We start from the raw sequence: 22457 nt of genomic DNA on the forward strand, positions 1-22457 counted from the left end.
TGACAAAATTAAAAGAAACAAACATATAGCACATTTTAAAGACAAATCATTCTTACCATCTGGAGGGCCAAGTTTATCAATTTCCGTTTAAACAAAACTTAACATTATTCTACAACACAAAGCATTTGACGCAGATCAATCATATTGCATGCCTGTTTCTAAGAGAGGGAAATTTCTTCAGGATCTTTAAAGCACAGAACAGTTTTGTTAACTGATAGAAGTGCTTAGTACCATTAAAAGTCCTAAACCCAATACAACTTAAACATTAGTGATTCAATATCCTTTAACTGAAATAACTTAAGAGCTAATTACAAAAAATAAGTGTATAACAGACATGTGATAAAAATTTATTTTAAATAGATTCACTATAAGCTCTGAGTAATTGGCAGTTATTGACATTAGTGAGATGTTCATTGTGACAAAATTCAATCTGGCCATTCAATAACTCACATATGTAAGCTCATTAAACATTGATGAATTATGTAACTGCAAAGTGCTCTAATGCAACATTAACCACATGCAATCAACAATTTGGTACAGGATCCAAAGAGACATTACATTAAACATCCGATTTTTCAAAAAAGTAAGCAGCTTACAGTTTTCTGGTGCAAATAATTACATATATTTTCAGATCTGATGCCCCCAAAAAACAATGTTTGATGTCAAATGAAAGCAGTGGTTGTGGTGAGGAAGGAGCAAAATCTATTGTCTTCATAAATTTGTACACAATCTGTTTCAGATTAGTGGCATTATTTTTGGATAGGAAAAGCAAAAAATGAAATTATTATAAGGTTTCAACTCCAAAATAAAACCTTTTCCCCCGTAAGATCTGGGTTAATGCAGGGCTTCCTAAACCTATCCTGGGGCCCCACAGCCAGTCAGGTTTTCAGGATATCCACAATGAATATGCATAAGATTAATTTGTATATCATGGATACTCAGTATGTGCAAATTTTATCTCATGCATATTTACTGTGGATATCCTGAAAACCCATCTGGCTGTGGGGTCCACAAACAAGTTTGAGAAGCCCTGGATTAATGAAACAAGAGATAAAAGTCTGCCTACTCTTCCATGTTTACAGAGTTAAAGGGATATCTTAATAGGTAACATTTTTTTTTCAGACATAACAGACAACTTGTGCCATCTCTTAGCTTTACAAATTATTTGCAATGAAGAACTCCTAGTTCATCAGACAAAACCCATGAAGAGTATTGTCCTATCCAGTTTATTTGCTACCTGAGTAAAGTCTCCCATGCATCAGTCTCACTTTCAAAATAATTATGACAAAAGAAGAGGTAGAAATACAGCGCTAGATTACTTTCACAGCATTAGGCTAGTATTTTATTTAGCACATTTGTTAGTGTAACCTTACAATGCTTCCTATCCAGTCTGGTTTCCCCAAATGGTGCTACTGAAAATGTGGATCAAGATATCATTATGATGTTCCTGCGAACTGCTCAAAATTTCACCACCACCCTCTCCGTGCCTCGTCGAAAATGTTTATGACAAGACATGGTCAAAAAGCTCTTGACATTTCTGTGGCTTGAATTCTAATAAACTGCCAGCATCTAGGTAGCAATATAAGTATTCTGAATGCAAGAATGATACAAAATGATGTGCTACAATTTCAATGTTGTGCTAAATGTTACTGGTTTTGTAAAAGCAGGATTATGGTATTTTTTTTTTTTTTAGAACATGACAAAGTAAATTGTAATGGCAGTAGCATTCCATGGTAAAATAGTCACTTGATTACAAAGTATTGAATAATAAAGGCAATCATAATGGAAAAGGTAGCAAAGAGCACAAGGATGACAGCAGCACACTGTTCATCACTTAGTGTCCGATGAGTCCTTGTAATTTCCACAGTGTCTTTGCTGATGCTGGCTGGAGGTTCAGTCCTCTGAGAAATGAACAGTACGGTGGCACTGTAAGGGCCAATTAACTCCTGAGCTCCTCCAATGTCTTGGCACTTTCGAATGGCACAAACACGAAAGCGATATTCACAGTTCAGCTGGAGTCCTGAATACCGGAATGAGCAACTAGGACCCTTGTAAATCTATTATGAAAAAAAAAGTTAAAATTTGTGTTTATTCTTAAAAAATATTCATGATACCTTCTATGAGTTTATATATTCCATTAGAAAGCTTGCATACAGTTTACATGTTATAAATATGCTGCTAGGCTACCCAACCCAGAAGAAGTTGTATGTATGTTTCTTAAGTAAACGGCAGTAAAGAGAACTGGAAGCCCATTCAGATGAAAAGTACTACAGAAATTCTACCAGGTTTGCAAAGCCTTCCAAGTCCATACTATGGTGCTTTGTTCATCTAGACCTAGAATCAAAGGCCTATAACCTAACTCCTCTACTGGAAAGGAAAAAGCCTCCAGCTATAGTTGCAAATCTAGTATTAAATCTTATCTATTTGGTTGCAGTACAGATTTATCACCAGTAGGTTTATTTCAGCCACAATGGATCAGGGTTATTGGGAATGGAAGGAGGCAACCGTAGATCAGAGTTTTGAGGGCATGACATAAGAACATGAGATTTGCTATACTGGGTCAGACCAAAAGTCCATCAAGCTCAGTATCCTGTTTCTAACTGTGGCCAATGCAGGACAAAAGTATCTAGCAGGATTCAAAAGATTGATAAATTCCATTCTGTTTATCAAAGGGATAAGCAGTAGATTTCTCCAAGACAACCTTAATAATGGTTTATAGACTTTTCTTCCAGGAACTTGTCCAAAACCTTTTTTAAACCCAGCTAAACTAACCACTTTTACCATACCCTCTGGCAACACATTTCAGAGTTTAATTATGTGTTGAGCAAAAAAAAAAATTCTTCTACTCTTAAATGTATTACATAGTGACTTCTTTGCATGTCCCTAGTCTTTGTACTTTTTGAAAGAGTAAATAACAGATTTACCGTACGTTTACCTGTTCCACTCTACTCATTATTTTATAATCTCTCCTCTTAGCTGTCTCTTCTCCAAGCTGAAAAGCCCTAACCTCTAGACTTTCCTCTTAGAGTAATTGTTCCATTCCCTTTATCATTTTGATCACCATTTATGTACCTTTTTTAATTCAGCTATTTTTTTTTGAGAAGCAGTGATCAGAATACACACAATATTCAAGGTGTAGTCACACCTTTGAGGGGTACAGAAGCATTATGATTCTGTTTTATTTTCCATTCCTTTCCTAATAATTTCTAGCATTCTATTTGCTTTCTTGGCCACTGTTGCAGACTGAGCCCAGGATATCATTATCCATGATGACACTTCGATCCTTTTTTTGGGTGGTGACTCCCAATGTGGAACCTTGTATAGTATAGCTACTGTATAATTTGGGCTGCTCTTCCATATGTGCATCACTTTGCACTTGTCCACATTAATTGTCATCTGCCATTTGCATGCCCAGTCTCGCATGGTCCTCTTGCAATTTTTTACAATCCACTTGTGAATTAACAACTTTGAATAATTTTATATCATCAGCAAATGTGATCACTTCACTTGCTGTTCCCATCTCCAGGTCATTTATAAATATGTTAAAAAGCAGCGGACCCAATACAGATCCGTGGGGCAGTCTACTATTCATCATTCTCCCATTGAGAAAATTGACCATCTAGTCCTACTCTGTTTTCTATCTTTTGTTCTCAATCCACAATAGAACACTGCCTCCTATCCCATGACTTTTACATTTTTTCAAAAGTCTCATGAGGTACTTTGTTAAACATTTTCTGAAAATCTAGATACACTATTTCAACTGGCTCACATTTATCCACATGTTTATTCACGCCTTCAAAAAAATGTAGCAGATTGATGAGGCAAAACTTCCCTTGGCTATATCCATGTTGGCTTTGTCCCATTAAATTATGACAATCTATATGTTCAGTAATTTAGATTTTTTTTTTTAAACAATTTGTTTATTGGAATGATACAGAAATACATATAAGAAACACCATTAACAGCCCAAACATAGTATAAACCACAAAGTAAGATTAGTAGGTAAAAGAAATATGCTAACAATGTCACATACCAAATTTTCAAGAATTTCTATAAACATTTAAAACCAAACACCTCCCCAGTAATGTACAACCATTCATTCATTCAGTCATACCCCTAACCAACCCAACTCAGTCCCCCTCTGTCAGGACCATTGATTTTAAAGCTTATGTCCAGGATGATTTATAGCCCAGTATTAGAAAGGGAATGGTAAATAAAACGGAAAATATCATAATGCCTCTGTATCGCTCCATGGTGAGAACGCACCTTGAATACTGTATACAGTTCTGGTCGCCGCATCTCAAAAAAGATATAATTGCGATGGAGAAGGTACAGAGAAGGGCTACCAAAATAATAAGGGGAATGGAACAACTCCCCTATGAGGAAAGACTAAAGAGGTTAGGACTTTTCAGCTTGGAGAAGAGACAGCTGAGGGGGGATATGATAGAGATGTTTAAAATCATGAGAGGTCTAGACTGGGTAGATGTGAATCGGTTATTTACTCTTTCGGATAGTAGAAAGACTAGGGGACACTCCATGAAGTTAGCATGGGGCACATTTAAAACTAATCGGAGAAAGTTCTTTTTTACTCAACGCACAATTAAACTCTGGAATTTGTTGCCAGAGGATGTGGTTAGTGCAGTTAGTATAGCTGTGTTTAAAAAAGGATTGGATAAGTTCTTGGAGGAGAAGTCCATTACCTGCTATTAAGTTCACTTAGAGAATAGCCACTGCCATTAGCAACGGTAACATGGATTAGACCTAGTTTTTGGGTACTTGCCAGGTTCTTATGGCCTGGATTGGCCACTGTTGGAAACAGGATGCTGGGCTTGATGGACCCTTGGTCTGACCCAGTATGGCATATTCTTATGTTCAGTTAAAGCCTTTTTCCTATTATGTGAAAGTAAGCTGTAAAATTTCTGCCAAGCCTCAAAAATCCTTATATGCTTTACATAATGCATAACACACATCTTTATATTCCATATTCATCAAAGTGGAAATATGTTCTCGCCAGTGCTCCAGTAATGGTCTGGTTTTCTCTACCCAGTAATGTAGCAAACATTTATGAGCCAGCAGGAGACCCAGACTTATAAAACATTTATATCCAAAAGGTAAAGAAGAAAATGTTAAGAGTACAGGGACACATATCACCTAGTAAAAAGACGTCTCCTTGAATTGGTAGCATTGTACCAGTGCTTTGGGCTACAACAGAGACATCACCCTAGAACTGAAAGTTTTTGTGACAAAAAAAAAAAAAGATAAAGCGTTGTACCACTTTCGATATGGCATTTGTGACATAGATCAGTATCTGATAATACCATCCACTTGCGCTTCACACTAAGGGGTAGATTTTCAGAGCCCTGCTCGCCTAAATCCGCCCAAAACCGGGCGGATTTAGGCGAGCAGGGCCCTGCGCGCCGGTAAGCCTATTTTACATAGGCCTACCGGCGCGCGCAGACCCCGGGACTCGCGTACGTCCCGGGGTTTTCGGAGGGGGGCGAGTCGGGGGCGTGTCGGCAGCGTTTTGGGGGCGGGTACGGGGCGTGGCTACGGCCCGGGGGCGTGGCCGCGCCCTCCGTACCCGCCCCCAGGTCGCGGCCCTGCGCGCAGCAGGCCTGCTGGCGCGCGGGGATTTACGTCTCCCTCTGGGAGGCGTAAATCCCCCGACAAAGGTAAGGGGGGGGTGTAGACAGGGCCGGGGGGGTGTAGACAGGGCCGGGTGGGTGGGTTAGGTAGGGGAAGGGAGGGTAAGGTGAGGGGAGGGCAAAGGAAAGTTCCCTCCGAGGCCGCTCCGATTTCGGAGCGGCCTTGGAGGGAACGGGGGGAGGCAGCGCGGCTCGGCGCGCGCAGGCTATACAAAATCGATAGCCTTGCGCGCGCCGATCCAGGATTTTAGTGGATACGCGCGGCTCCGCGCGTATCTACTAAAATCCAGCGTACTTTTGCTTGAGTCTGATGCGCAAGCAAAAGTAGGCTGATCGCGCTTCTTTTAAAATCTACCCCTATCCAAATAGCAGTGAGGCAGAATTTTGTACTGCATTTCTCTAAGAATTGTTTAGAATGGCAATGTATGAGCAGCAATGAACAATTCGCTAATATCTACGCTGCTCATTGGGGTTCTCAATTCTTATTTCCAATAAGTAGCCAAAGGTTCAAGCCCTTTAAGCTCCCAGTGAGGTCGACATAAATTGTGGAAGAGTTAGAAGAAAAGGTTTGCCTTTTTATGGATGACACTAAGATCTGCAATAGAGTAGACACACCTGAAGGAGAAGAGATCTAAAAACTCGAGGAGTTGTGGAGGTTTGGCAGTTGGGATTTAATGTCAAGAAGTGCAGAGTCATGCATTTGGTGTGTAGAAATCCAAAGCACTGCATCTGATGGCGATGAAAGACTGATGTGCATGGACAGGGAAAGACACCTCGGGGTGATAGTGTCTGACGATCTGAAGGCAGCGAAGCAATGTGAGAAGGTGGAAGGCCAGAGGAATGCTGGGCTGCAGATAGAGGCATAACCAGCAGGAAAAAGGAGGCAATAATGCCCTCGTACAGGTCTTTGGTGAAGCCTCACCTGGAGTACTGTATTCAGTTCCGGAGACTATATCTCAAAAAACATAAGGAGAGGATAGAAGTGGTCCAGAGAAAGGCAACCAAAATGGTTGGGGTCTGTATCAAAAGCCATATGAGATGAGACTGAAGGACCTAAATATGTATATCCTGGGGGAGAGGATAGACAGGGGAGATATGATACAGATTTTTAAATACCTGAAGAGTTATTAATGATGCACAGGAATCAAAACTTTTCCAATGGAAAGAAAGCTCTAGAACTAAGGATCATATGAAACTCCAAGGAGGAAAGACTCAGGAACAGTATCAGGAAATATTTCTTCACAGAAAGGGTGGTGGATACATGGAATGCCATTCTGGAAGAGGTAGTGAAGATAAGAACAGTAATGGAATAAAAAAGGGAATGGGATACACACAGAGGATCTTGTGGCTAAGGATGGAGATGAAGAAAAGGGGTAATCTATGTTAACTGGGGTAACCTGCAGGTAGTGGCAGTTACTACCCTAAAAAATAAAAATAAAAAAAACTTGCTGGGCAGACTGGATGGACCACTTGGGTCTTTTTCTGCTGACATTTACTATGTTACTATAAAGCATACCATGCTCAAGACAGATTTTTTTCCCTCCCCATACATTTCAATACCTGCAGCCAACTTTATTTCTTGAAGAATCTGAGGAGGTTTTAATCTCAATGAAAGGATATAGTGTCGTACCTGTAGGAAAGCAAAGAAGTTATGCTGTGGAAGTGAGTATTGGTGTCTGAGTTGGGTAAAGCTATATAAAGTTCCCAACAAGTTATCCATAAACTGCTGGATGTGTAAAAGCCCTTTATTTTGCCTTCTACTCAATATTTCACTGTCTAGCCTGGGTGAAAAATTTTAGGTTTCCATTAGTCGGTTATAACAGAAATATTCTAGCATCCATATGCTAGAGTTTTCAGAAGCATCTCCTTGCATGTTGCATCTTCCAGGCTCATTGAGATATTTCAGTTCCTCTGAATCACCACCTTTAAATATCACTTCTGACATGGGTAACTGCCTTACATCTTCCTCAGTATAGACCAAAGCAAATAATTAATTTAGTCTCTCTGCTATGGTCTTGTCTTCCCTTGGTGTTCCCTTTACCCCTAATCATCTAATGGTCTGACTCCCTCGCAGGATTTTTGCTTTAAATGTATCATTTTTATTATGAGTTTTTGCTTTCACAGCAAGCTTCTTTTCAAATTCTGTCTTTACCTTTCTTATCAATGTTGCGCATCTAACTTGCCAGTACTTATGCTATTTCCTTTTTTCTTCATTTGGATCCCTTTTCCATATTTTTAAAAATGTTCTTTTGGCTAAAATAGTCTCTCCTTAACTTTTAACCATGCTGGCAGTCATTTGGCCTTTCTTTGACCTTTAATATGTGGAATGCATCTAGTCTGGGCTTCCAAGATGTTTTTAAACAAGGTCCATGCCTGAAATAAACTCTTAAGCTTTGTAGTTGCTCCTTTAAGGTTTTCCTAATCATTTTCATCATTTGATCATAGTCTCCCTTTTGAAAGTTAAATGCTATTATAGTAAATTTCCTTAGTGTCTTCTCTCCAGTTATTAAGTCAAATTTGATCATGCTATGATTATTTGCCAAGTAGCCCCCAATACTGTTAACTCTAGCACCAAATCATGTATTCCATCAAAATGGCTTCCCCTCTTGTTGGTTCTTGTACAAGCTTCTCCATGAAGCAGTCATTTAGCTTGGCTGTTCACACAAGCTTACCGTTGAAGGAACCTCTATCAACCAACATTGACTCTCACCCTTCGACCTCTTTCCTAATCCCTCCCCCCCTCCCCGTTTCCAGTCCCTGCCCTGACACCACCCCCCCTGTTCACCTCCCCATGTCTCCTCCTCCCACAGGATATATTATGTTAATAATCGCCTAGGATAAATCGCTGTTTATGTCTCGCTACTCTATTGTTTTTCGTTGATTATTTTATCACTCTCCAGTTGTTATCGTTTAAAATCTTTCCTGTCTTACATCTCCCATGTTTTCGCTCCCTGTTTAATGTAACTTTACCTTCTACTTAGTTGTTAATTGGTTTCCCCTGTTCTATTGTAAACCGGTACGATAAGACCTCGTCTTGAGTATCGGTATAGTAAAAGAATTTAAATAAATAATAATAATAATTTAATTCATCTAGAAACTTTACTTACTTAGTATGTCCTGATGTGACATTTACCCAGTCAATACTGGGGGTAACTGAAATTGCCCATTATTACTGTGTTGCTAATTTTGTTACTTCATTAATTTCTGTTAGCATTTTATTGTCTGTCTGCTCATTCTGATCAGGTGGACAGTAGTACACCCCCACTGCTAATCTATTCTCCTTCTCACATGGAATTTCTATCCATAAAGGATTTACAGTGCATTTTGTTTCCTGCAGAACTTTTATCCTGTTTGACTCTATGCCCTCTTTAACATATAGTGCCACTTCTCCACCAATTTGATCCATCCTATTATTGTAGTATAATTTGTACCCAGGTCTCTGAGATGCCAATTATATTTACATTCAATCTATGATTTCTAACTCTCCAATGTTATTTTTTTTTTTAGACTTCCACCATTTGTATACAGACATGTCAAAGTATGTTTTTTGTTTGTATTAACATTCTGCTTATCAGCTGATAGGAATAATTTGTGTGTGCTCTTTATTTAAAGGTGCCTGAACCACATTAGCATTTATTGCAACCTCTCTATTGTAATGCCCTAACTAACCTGTTTTGTTAGTAACCTTCAACGATGCATCATTCTGAACCATGCACTTCTGAGTGACTGTCAGCTTACCCCATCATCTAGTTTAAAAAGCTGCTCTCTCTCCTTTTTAAAGTAGCCTGGTTCCTCTCTGGTTAAGGTGGAGCCCCATCCTATTGAACAGGTTCCCCTTTCCCCAGAATGTTCCTCAGTTCCTAACAAATCTAAAACCCTCTTTCCCTGCACCGTCTCATCCATGCATTGAGACTCTGGAGTTCGATCTGCCTTTGGAGTGATCTGCATTTGGAGTGATAAGTATTTCTGAGAATGCAACCCTGTTGATTCTGATTTCAATTCCCTACCTAAGAGCCTAAATTTAGCTTCCAGAACCTCCCTATGCCATTGATATTGACATGTACCATGACAGCCAGCACCTTCCCAGCATTCTCTAAAATCTTATTTAGGTGGTAGAATAATCAAGTCCAGATTGGGGGAAAGAGAGGGAGAAGAAAATAGGAGCCTCTGCAGAGCCTGAAAGAGAAATAACATTGACCTACACAGGGCCAGGAAAGAGGGTAGTAGTAGTAGTAGTAGTAGTAGTATTATGCAAGGTGGGGAAAGGTGGAAAAACAAAGGTGGTGAGGAGAGAAAAATAGGAGGGGAAAATATAGTAAGGGGAAAGGAAGTCAGAGGGTTAAAGTATTAGATAGGAGAAAGGAAGAGAAATGTTTATCTGTTAATTTTCCTTCCATGAATCCTGCTACACCAGTCTACATACAGATGGGTTATGACCTCTTACCTGCAGATAGAGACGGAGCACACAGCTTTCTCCTGTGATGACATCGTCACTACCTATAGGTGGTGCAGCACAGGGAGAAACCAGTGTTCCCTTGACAAAGTACTGAAATAGACTAATCATTCAAAACAACAACAAAAAACCTCACATGCATGGAGAAAAACTTCAAACACTTGGAGTATAAATCCTCTGAAAAGTTAAGCTTGTCTAAACTGAGGAAGAAAGAAAAATAGGAGACAGAAAGGATAGGACAGGAAAAATGCAAAAAAAGCTTGAAAAGTTACCATCTCCATATATATATATATATATATATATATATATATACACACACACACATATATATAAATATACACACATACTGTATATACACACACGCCAAAATTCTGCATAAAAGGCCCAACTTCCTGGGAGGGTCCTGGACTGGTGTAGCAGAATTCATGGAAATAAAATTATCAGGTAAACATTTCTCCTTCCATTTCATCCTGCTACATCAGTGTTATGTTTTGTAAGGTTTGGGTGGACCCTTGGATACTGTGGCAGCTGACCACGCTCACGGGGGGGGAGTCCCGTGAGGGGCCACAGGTCAGGCACAGCTCCGGACACACAAACACAGATTATATCTTTTATTAGACAGTTTATGAAGCCACCAGAGGTGGCGGTAGTGAGTAGAAGATGGAGCCCGGCTGGGCTAGTATCCCTCAGGGCACTGGAACAGCGGATTCTCCAGTAGCAGTGCTGTAGGATGAAGAACTGAGAAAATGAGTCCCCAGTATGGAGAAGCCCCAAGATAGGGAGAGCTGGCCCTCGAGGAGCGAGTGCCAGATCCCTGGGCACAGAGACTCGTTGGCAAGTACTCATGCATCAGTTCTCCGTGGAAGATGGCATTGGTGCTGGAACGGAGGCAGGCCCTCGAGGAGCGAGTACCTGGTTCCAGGGAAAAGCTCTGAGGAGTAGATGGTAGTAGTACTAACAGATGGTGTCTGTAGCGAATTCTTTCAAGTAGAAGAGGAGATGGACACAGGCAGCGAGTCAGGGAACATGGGCCCTTGAGGAGCGAGTACCGGTTCCTGATAGAGACCTGAAAGAAGCAGAGGCGCCCCCGAGGAGTGGGTACCTCGTTAACATCAAAGAGTCCAAATAGAAGTTGGAGGCAGAGTAGCTGGGTACGGACAGCGAATCCCATCCGTAGGAATTACTCTTGCTAACTCAAAGGCTAGCAATAAACAACAGGCTTAAATATCCGGGCAGCGTGACGTCATCACAGGGGATGCCCCTGAGGTTTGCGCCATAGAGGAAATAACAATGAGGGCCGTGAGGCGCGCACGCCCTAAGGGACCTGAGGAGCATGGTGGGAGGCAGCGCCCAAGCCGGTCCGGGGACGCCGGCGGGCAGACGCCACGGCAGTCAGATGTCCACAGGGAGCAGGAGTCATCACAGAAAATAAAGGTAGGCGGAGTGAAGCTGTCGGGCCACGATGGTTGCAACAATCAGTCCAGATGAATCCATACAGGTAGGAATTACAAAAGCACCATTAATCAGGAAAGGCGAAAGTAAGGGCTGCCCCATCCACTGAGTCCTGTTTAGCAAGCATAACCAATCTGTAATGCTTCATAAAATGAAAGCAAAATGACTAAACAGCCATGGACATGTTCACCGGTGCAATGGCACTGCCTTTGCCCAAGATGACGACTGAATTCTAGTAGAATTCGTACAAATGGTATCAGGCACCTAAAGAACCTTGAGCCAATAGACTGATAAAATTGTGTAAATCTATCTGTACAGAGCAGTTTTAGACAGGCCTTGCCCTTATGTGGTCCCCTAAACAACAGAAACAGATTGTCTGGCTCATGGAAGAATTAGTGACTTTCAAAAACTGGATGAGAACCCGATGAATGCCTAGGAATCTCAAAGATCCATCACTGCCCTAACATGCATCCCCCAAGAAGGCCAGAATGAAAATAGTTTGATTAATATGGAGCATCACTGCTACATTCAGCAGAAAGGAATGTATGGGATGAAGGGACACCGAATTGGGCAATATGATCAAAAGGGAGCCTTGCAAGACAAGCCTGTAACTCCGAAATATGGCAGATTGAGCAAATTGCTACTAGAAAAATTGTTACCAAGGTATGTTCTCAAAGAAAAACTGGCCTTACAGGCTTGAAGAGATGCACTTCCAATGCCTTGAGAATCTGATAGAGGTTCCAAAGAGGAAACAAAGATCTAAAGGGAGGCTTCAACTTCTTTACTCCCCGAAGAAACTGTGACATGTCCAGAGAGCTAATACTGACATTCCACAGATCTGACCCTTAACACAGGAAATAGCCATGATGTGAACCTTCAGAGGATGTAAGTCTACAACCCTTCTATAGGCTTCTCTAGAGAAAGCCATATTGACGGTATCTTTGTGCTACACACAACAAATACCCCACACCGCTATTAAGACTATCACTACACTCCAAAAATATCCTAATTCCCTTTCAGGAAAAACAGTCACTGAACACGTACTCAAACACTAGTCTTCTTGTTTTAATTTTTATCTTTTATTATACTTCACTGTTTCTACTTCACATTACCACTAAAATATTTACCATAAATAGAACCTCGTTCTACACTTATTAAACTTCACTTATGCCATCTCAAATAACACAGAGACAGTTACTCTCGCTGAACCCCTCCCTAGAAAAATCCCCAACCAACACACTCACATTACTCCAATCTCATTCACACACCCTCCCTTAGAAGACTCACCTACCCTCACACTGATCCCAAAAACATTCCTACCATGCACTCTCACCCCTTATGTAAAAACCAAGGCAGTGTTAAATGTATAGATGTTATCTCACACAGAGGCCCTAAAGCCCAAGCAGACCAGTTAACGCCATATTCACTGCATTGAAGGTGACTGTTCAATTTCTTCATCGGAAAACAGAGGCCTCTCCCCTCGGGTGCTCCAACAGCAGACCACAGCGATTTAAATGATCTTTCCCACAGAAACTTACCCAACAGATCAAGAGACTGGCAAAGTAATGGCTGCTGAGCCCAGACTCACAAACTGAAGCAAAGTCTCCTCTGCAGCTTATTACAAAACTTTTTTTTTTTAAATCAGAGCAGAAATCAGCCTGGTGAGCTGGGGGGGAGTCAACAGAGGAGTCCCTCAGAAGAGTCTGAAAATGTTCTCCATGACTCATACGCTCCCCTTTTTTTTTTTTTTTTAGAATATCCGCTCCCTATTTGGCTCAACTAAGTCCCCTTTGGCATTGGGAACCTCTTTTAGTGGGCTTGTTCTCCTGGACAAACCAGGCACCTGGTCCTTGCTGCATCAGTGCCATTGAAATCCTGCTGCACCACCAGTGTGTTCTACCATATGCTGGAGGCAGAGAATACCATTTTCTCCCTGTGCTGCACCACCTATAAGTAGTAGTGATGTTGTCACAGGAGAAAACTTTATGTTCTGCTTCCATCTGCTGGTAGCAGGACACTCTGTAAGCCACCTGTATGGATTTCATCTAGACTGGTGTGGCAGGATAAAATGGAAGTATTCTTTTTTAAATTTTCTCACTGAAGCAAGGGCCTCAAAATTATTTCTCACAGGGAAATAGCTGGCCAGCCATGATATTTAGACTCTTCCCTCTTCTTAGTAGACCACCATCAATCTACTATATCCTCTCCCTGCCTGGAAAGGCCAGTGGCAATCAAAAGGTTGGACCTTTGAGCCACTGTACGCTCACAGGTCTTTCCATGGCCATGCCCTCAAACATAGGTTTCCTATTCAGTAAGAAAACCATTGAGGGGAGCATGGTCACTGTGGGATCTGTGATCAAGCACAGACTCATAAGCTCTGAGCTCTATGACTGCTGCCATTGGCCACCATTATCGCCAGAAGGGACAGCACCATAGGTGGTTGTACCAGGCAGCAAAAGTACTGGCATCGAGTGTTACCATCAACTGATGCTGTCCAGTCAGATATTCACCCAGTAACCCCCTTGTAGTTCTTTACTCTGTTCACAAGATATTTTCTCACATGGATGTACTTTATCTGGCTCTGTGTGTTTCTGCTTCAGTATGTCACCAGACAGCATTCCTGTTTCTAAAAGGAGATGTTTTCTACTGCCAGATTATATACTTGGACTATTTTTCAGACATTTTCTCCATCTGCATTATTTTCATCATAACCATGCCATTCAGGAATCCATTCACACACACATATCTCTTTCTTCCAACACGTCCATTTAGATCCACTCCTATAATTATAAAGTCATTTCCTACTCTTCTCCGCAATTTAAGATCTACACTTTCTTGGAACTCGTTTTTCTCTAACACTGCATTTCATTTATGGAGTACATGCACTAATCACGCTTACCATACTAAGGTCCAGAGCCAATGTTACTATCATTATCCTGTTGCTTGCTTGTTTTATTTCAAACAGTTTTATTTTAATTTCCTTGCCAAACAATGGCAAAGCAAAATTGCTTACCTGTAATAGGTGTTATCCCAGGACAGCAGGATGTAGTCCTCACATATGGGTGACGTCACTGGATGGAGCCCTATCACGGAAAACTTTCTGTCAACGTTTCTAGAAACTTTTGACTGACACACTGAGCCCACTGAGTGTGCCCAGCATGCCATTATCCCTCGAGCCACAGGGGTCTCCCCCCCTTCAGTCTCATTTGTAGCAATGAGAGTTAGCGAAAAATAAAATAATAAAACGTTTTGGACCCAACTCCGTGGGGTGGCGGGTGGGTTTCATGAGGACTACATCCTGCTGTCCTGGGATAACACCTATTACAGGTAAGCAATTTTGCTTTATCCCAGTAAAGCAGGATGATAGTCCTCACATATGGGTGATTAGCAAGCTATAGGCTGCGTCATCTTTGTTGTGGACCAACAGCTTACAACTTGTGCAACAGGCACAACAACTGTTGTACTGTTGGGAAAATTGAGGCAGCCTGAAATCACAGGTTGGACGTGGAAGGAGTTGGGATTATACTGGAAATAAGTTCTTTAAGATAGATTGTTCAAATGCTGAATCTTGTCGTCTTTCCTTGTTCCAAGCAGTAATGAGCTACAAATGTGTGAAGAGAGCTCCATGTTGCAGCTTTGCAGATGTCAGCAATCGGTACTGAACAACAGTATGCTACTGAGGTTGCCTTTGCTCCAGGGCCGGAGGAACCACTAGGCGAGCTAGGCCTGTGACTAGGGCGCCGAGACTTAGGGGGCGCCGCGGCAGGCAGCAGAATTTTGAAAGGGCAAAAAGTACCCTTTCAAAATTCTGCCAGCCCCCGACTCGCCCTGCCCCCCCCCCAGTGCCACCCTCCCAACGCCCCCCCTGGTGGTCCAGCGGAGGGCCTGGGAGCGATCTGCCGCTCCCGGGGCCTCGGCTGCCACTAAGCAAAATGGCGCCGGTGACCTTTAGCCCCTACCATGTGACAGGGGCCAACCAATGGCACTGGTAGCCCCTGTCACATGGTAGGGGCTGAAGGCCACCAGCGCCATTTTGGTTAGTGGCAGCCGAGGCCCCGGGAGCGGCAGATCGCTCCCGGGCCCTCCGCTGGACCACCAGGGGGGCGTCTGGAGAGTGGCACTGGGGGGAGGCAGGGCGAATTGGGGGCTGGCTGCCTGCCGCGGCGCCTGGTCTCTGACTGCGCCGATCTTCCTTTCTTCGACCATGTGATCAGCTAGACCGGCTGCGCCGATCTTCTTTCGGTGTGTGTGTATGTGGTGTGTATGTGAGAAAGGAATGGTACTTCTGTGTGTGTGTATGTGATATGTATGTGAGAAAGGAATCTGCCAGTTTAAAAAAATGAAATGAGATAATACTTCAACTTTTGTGCTGGTAGCGCAACTTTGAAAAGTTGGATGAAAGATGAAATTACTGAATTTTAAGCATCCCTCTTCTGGAAAATAAAATTTAACAAAGTGCGTAGAGACAAATACTAAAGCAAAAAAAAAATAAAAAATTAAAGTATTTAAAATGTTCATCTCAGCAAAATCACAAATTTAAGATACTGATGCCAGGTGGGGTTTGGTTTTTTTTTTTTTGAAGCATAATTTAAGCATGAAGACTAGAATAGTTCCAATCTGAAACTGTTTTGCTTTTTTTTTTTAAGCCTTTAGAAAATGTATATTTTTAAATGACTAAGACTGGAATCTTCCCATTTAAAAGGGAAGCTGATTAAGGATGTCTTTCTGTTCCATATCTCCCACATGAATAATCATACGACTGATAGTTTGAAGAAAGATACTTGCTTTATTGCCTGAAAGCGTAAAACAAGAGAAGCTGTACGGTGTGGGTGGCTGTCCCTTGGGAGGACAGAACCTGAAGGAAGGGTGTCATTTTGCCTTCTGATAGGAATGTGGTTTTCTTATTTAACGGTTGGGAGCATCACTTTCACTTTTAGTAAAAGTGAAAAATGCTGCAAGTCTGAAAGCAAGGTGCTTCTGTGAGAGTGTGATGTGTATGTGAGACAGGGAGGGTGCTTCGTGTATGTGAGATAGTGAGGGTGCTTCTGTATGTGTGTGGTGTGTATATGTGAGTCAGGGAGGGAGCTTGTGTGTGTCAATGTGTGTGTGTGAGAGAGATGGAGCATGTTTTTGGCTGGCTTGTGGCTTTGAGAGAGGGCATGTGTGTGATTGAGCCTGTTTGTAAGTGAGATAGAACATGTGTGTGATAGAGAGCTTGTGTGTAAGTGAAATAGAGCGAGCATGTGTGTGATTGAAAGCCTGTGTGTAAGTAAGAGAGAGCGAGTGCATTGTGTGATTGAGAGAGACTGGCCAGAGAGGTGACGTGTGTATGTGTGAGAGAGACTGATCAGGGAGATGACCGGTATGTGTGTGCTTGTGTGTGTGTGTGTGTGAGAGAGAGAGAGAGACTGGTTGGGGAGATGATTGGGGTGTGAAAGACAGAAACTGGTCCTGAGGGTGTGACTGGTGTGTGTGTGTGTGTGTGAGAGAGAGAAGAGACTAGTTGTGGTCCCTAAGGAAGAGGACTGTGAGGACAGCTTCAGCAGCTACTGCTGCTTCTGGTGTGGCCTGCAAGGGAAAGGAGTAGGAGAACTGCTGGAGAAAGTAAGTAAAGGTGGCTTTTTAAGTTCATTTTTCTTGATTGACTACCATTTTAATTATTGGGTAGTATGTGATGTGTCTGCTGTTTGAAATATTTTATTGGTGTTTGGTAAAGCTTTCAAAATTTGCATGAGTCTTTAATTATTGGATATTCTATTCATCAGCTGTTTTGAAATTATTTTATTTGTATGATTTTATAATTATGATTAATGATTGATATATCTTGATTTTATTGATTTGTTTCACGATGAATGGTGACATTTTTGTTTTTCCATTGTTACACTGTATAGAGTCTGGCGTGATGCATTTTACAGTTCAGTTTTTGTCTGCACATTTCTATTTATACTTTATGTGACTTTATTCTGTATTTGGTGAGGGTTTGTGTTCTGCATGCAAAGACTGAGATGAAGCATTCTTTTAGCATGTGGTTTCTCTGTAGGGATCTATAGTAGCTTGGCCTGTTCTGTTTTCCTGATAGGAGGTGTTATTGATATTTTAGATTCTGGTGTAATATTTGTGGTATTCTTTTTCATAGATGGGGTTGTTATTCTTTGAGTGTTGGCAAATAGTAGAAACTTAGAAACTTAGAAATGACGGCAGAAGAAGACCAAACGGCCCATCCAGTCTGCCCAGCAAGCTTTCACACTTTTTTTCTTATACTTATCTGTGTTGATATGGGAGGACCATGCCGAAATATATCACAATAGGTATGATGCCATATGAATTCCAAGATGCAAAGTTTTCTTGTTGGCATCACAACAGTACATGAAATTATCACAACTTGTATATTAATTTTACCTCAGAATGTCATTTTTCATGTAAAATATGTTATAAAAACATTATTTAAAATTGTGTATGGGGAGGGGGCGTCAGACTGTAAAGTTTGCCTAGGGTGCCTAATATCCTTGCACCGGCCCTGCTTTGCTGAGTGTGCTTTTACTCGTCCCTGGAGAGAAAGGCCTGCTTTTTCATAGCAGAAGTCTATACAGTCTGCTAGCCAGTTAGAGAGTGTTTGTTTGCCCACTGCCATACCCGGTTTGTTTTTGTCAAAAGAAAGAAAGAGCTGGGTGGATTTTCTATAGACTTTAGTGTGGTCTAGATAATACGCTAGTGTGCATTTACAGTCCAAGGTGTGTAAAATTCTTTCGCCTTGATATGAGTGAGGTCTTGGAAAGAATGTGGGCAAATTTATAGACTGATTCAAGTGGAAGTCAGTAACCACCTTGGGAAGGAATTTAGGGTGAGTACAGAGTACCACTCGGTCATGTAGGAACCTTGTATAGTGTGAGTATGATACAAGTGCTTGTAACTCACTAACTCTTCTAGCAAATGTAATAGCTACTTGGAAGAGAACTTTCCATGTAAGAAATTTAACATCACATGAATCTATGGGCTCAAAAGGAGAATGCATGAGCCTTGTTAGTACTACACTAAGGTCCCATTCTGTGACTGGTGGCCACAAAGGGGGTTTAAGTTGAATTAAACCTCTCATAAATCTACTGACAAGGGGTTGCACTAATGTCGGGGCATCCCCTACTCCCTTGTAGTAAGCTGAGATTGCACTCAGGTGTACCCTTACCAACGAAGTCTGGAGACCAGAGTCTGAAAGGTGCTAGAGATAGTCTAATAAAGATGACGTGGGGCAGGTAATAGGGTCAATTCTTTTTTGCATGCACCACGTGGTGAATCTTTTCCACTTACGATAGGATTTTTGTGTGGAAAGCTTTCGTGAAGCTACAAGCACTTGAGAGACATTAGTTGAAAGATTGAGTAGTTGCAGGATCAAGCTTTTAACATACAGGCTGTGAGGGATAGGGTTTGAAGGTTGGGATGGCGCAACCTACTCTGGTCCTGAGTTAAGAGAGTGGGTGCTGAGTCCAGGCGAATTGGTTCCCTGATTGAGAGGTCGAGAAGTATGGGAAACCACACTTGTCGAGGCCAATAAGGGGCTATGAGTATCATTGACCCCTTGTCCTGTTGTAGCTTCATTAGAGTTTTTGTTATGAGTGATATCGGAGGATATGCGTACAGAAGGCCTGAGTTCCAGGGGCGAGCAAAGGCGTCCATGGCTAACTGGTTTCTCTGCTTGTATAGGGAGCAGAATCTGTCCACTTTGTAATTGAGTTTGGATGCAAAGAGGTCTATTGTTGGTTGACCCCAATGTTGAAAGATTCTGGTCGTTACCGCTGGATCCAGGGACCACTCGTGGGGATGGAACTGACGACTGAGGCGATCTGCACCTACGCTGTGTATGCCTGCTAAGTAAGTGGCCCGGAGAAACATGGAATGTGTTAGTGCCCATTCCCAAATCTGTGTGGCTTCTTGGCAGATGAGATAAGAGCCTGTGCCTCCTTGTTTATTCAGGTATCACATGGCAACTTGTTATTGCCACTGGAGGCGGACCAGCTACTCACCGGCGCGGCAGACCGCTCCGCTTGCGGTGATTGCCTCTGCATCGTCGGGTTCGTTCCGCAGCAGCTCCTGCTTCTCTCAACATGGCCGCGGCGTCGGCCGTCCTCCTTGCTCGCGGCTGACTCCGCCCCCGCTGAGCTTCCTAGGGCCGCGCGCGCGGCAAAAGCCGATCCTTAAAGGGGCCACGACAGGAAATGGCTGGACACCTTCCTGTGAACTGCTACTGGGATTGGACTATTTAAGGCAAGGCATGAAGCCTCAGACCTTACCTTGGCTTCTTGGCTCCTGTGGTTTATTTGGTCTTGTACCCTGTTCCTGATCCGCTGTTTGTCCTTCCGTGCTTGACTCTCGGACTGGCTGTGGAGTATCGTTGGCTCTTGATTCCTGGACTGGCTGTGGAGTATTGTTGGCTCTTGATCCCTGGACTGGCTGTGGAGTATTGTTTGGCTCTTGACCCCCGGACTGGCTGCGGAGTATCGTTTAGCTTTTGACCCCCAGACTGGCTGCGGAGTATCGTTTGGCTTTTGACCCCTGGACTGGCTGCGGAGTATCGTTTGGCCTTTGATCCTTGGACTGTCTGCGGAGTAGTTACGACCTGCTGGAGGCGCCAGCTATCTGGACCACACGACCGGCAGGAGGCGCCTGCATCCAGATTTCTCTCTACAACTGCACAGGATCTTCCAAGTCAGCCTCGCCTTCCGAAGTAAGTGACTGGCCGCACTACGCCGGACCAAGGGTCCACCACCCGAGTCATAACACAACTGTATTGTCTGTTTGTATAACAGTCTTGTGTGAAAGGCAGTCCTTGAACGCATATAGAGCATAACGTATAGCTCGAAGCTCTAGGAAGTTTATTTGAAATGTTGCTTCAAGCTTTGTCCAAGTACCTTGAGTCTGAAGATTGTCTATATGTGCTCCCCAACCTAAGGTGGATGCATCTGTAGTTAAGGTCACTTGTGGAAGTGGTTGCTGAAATGATAGACCTGTTAAGCAAGTTGTTCGTGTTCGTCCACCAGAGGAGTGATGAGCGTAACTGGTGGGTTATGTGACTTGGAGACTACAGTGGTTGAATGGCTTGGAGCCACTGTGATCTCAAAGTCCATTGCATTACTCTCATGGCTAATCTGGCCCGTAGGGGTGACGTGGACTGTGGAAGCCATGTGGCCTAGCAGAGTTAGAAACTGATGGGCCGTAGCCGTTGCTTTTGCGTGCAGAGGTTTTGCTAATTTGGAGAGTGTGTCTGTGTGGTCTTTTGGTAGGAAGGCTTTTGACACGGTGGTGTTGAATTCTGCTCCGATGAAAAGTAGAAGGCGAGATGGTATGAGATGGGATTTCTGGTAATTGATGAGAAATCCCAACGAGTGAAGCAGATTGATTGTGAGTTTGAGAGAGTCGAGAACTCCTTGTTTCGACTGCTTTTTGATGAGCCAGTCGTCTAGATAAGGAAAGACGTGTATGCTTTTCTTGCGTAAATGGCCGCCGCCACTGCTAGGCACTTTGTAAATACTCAGTGTGCTGATGCAAGTCCAAATGGACTTGCATCAGCACACTGAGTTACCAATCCACTACAGAATCATGTACAAGTCCATCACCACCACTTACAAAGTCATCCATCACTACGCTCCGCTAAACTTACAAATTCCTTTCAAAAAACATACCTCCACCAGACCCATTAGAGAGTCTTATAAAGAATCACTCCATGATCCACACGCCAAAACCTTTCAACATAAATCCTTGAAAGACAGAGCATTCTCAACAGCAGGACCACCACTATGGAACTCCATACCATCCGACCTGCGACAGGAACCGTGCCTACCGACGTTCAGGAAAAGGCTGAAATCATGGCTTTTTAAAAAAGCTTATCCAGACCTCAACTGATCCTTACCATTCAGCCAGTTACTATCAGACATTACAAACACTGTTAACATCTTCCTTCACTACATCAACTCAACTTCACTGTAAAATGTTTTGCAACATTCTAAATAGTTTGCTCATTAGTTAATCTCCTTCTTCTTTACTTTCTTCTGCTTCCCAGTTGTATACTTGTTAGAATTTTTTAGTTATATGTATATATATCACACCCTGTTAAATGTAAACCGACATGATGTGACTCCTGTCATGAATGCCGGTATAATAAAAACCGAAATAAATAAATAAATAAATAAATGGCAGAACCCAGAATTGAAAAAGTGTTGATGACCCACCAGAAAACGTAGGAACTTGCGACGAGGGAATATTGGAATGTGAGCATAAGCGTCTTGAAGATCCAGAGAACAGGGCCAATCTCCTGCTTGAAGAAGAGGAAGCATGGTGCCTAGGGACACCATCCTGAATTTTTCTTTCCATAGAAATTTGTTGATATTTCGGAGGTCTAAGATAGGTCGTAGTTCTCCTGTTTTCTTTGGAATGAGAAAATAGTGGGAGTAGAATCCTCTACCCTGCTGAGGTCGGGAACTGGTTCCACGGCCCTGGCTCTCAGCAGGGTGGACAATTCTGTTTGCAAAAGATTGGTATGATCCTTGTGTATCCAGAGGGAGTTTGGTGGTGAATCTCTGGGTACTGTGAGAAAATCCAGATGGTAACCATGTTTCACAATGGATAGTACTCAATGATCTGTTGTGATATTTGCCCAATTGGGTAGAAAGAATGAGATTCGGCCTCCAACTGGCAAGTGCTGCATTGGGTTTCTGGAGTGGCTGCTGCTCTCTGGAAGGCTTTCAAAACCCCGATGCCGGGCCTGTCTGCGGGGGAGGTTGAGGTCTAGATGCCTTTGGTTGCCTGGACTGACCTCTTTGGGATGGCCTTGTTGCCCTACCCTGAGGTGCTGGAGGATAAAACCTTTGTGTTCTATAATAAGGCTTTCTGGTATCTTTCTAGTTTGTTCGCCTTGCAGA

The 22457-nt window shown here is 42.6% G+C and overlaps 1 protein-coding gene across 1 annotated transcript in view; it reads right to left on the minus strand.

Annotated features, from left to right (window-relative positions):
- Window positions 1-331: 331 nt before the first annotated feature.
- The window catches only part of FNDC3A (fibronectin type III domain containing 3A), a 1040529-nt gene continuing 1018403 nt past the window's right edge, over window positions 332-22457 (minus strand). Inside the window, 1 exon segment of the mRNA XM_029602861.1 lies at window positions 332-2057. Within this exon segment, the coding sequence (XP_029458721.1) occupies window positions 1743-2057 (315 nt within the window). The 3' untranslated portion in view covers window positions 332-1742.

This window comes from Rhinatrema bivittatum, chromosome 5 (genome assembly GCF_901001135.1).
Source record: "Rhinatrema bivittatum chromosome 5, aRhiBiv1.1, whole genome shotgun sequence".
NCBI classification, from domain to species: Eukaryota; Metazoa; Chordata; class Amphibia; order Gymnophiona; family Rhinatrematidae; genus Rhinatrema; species Rhinatrema bivittatum.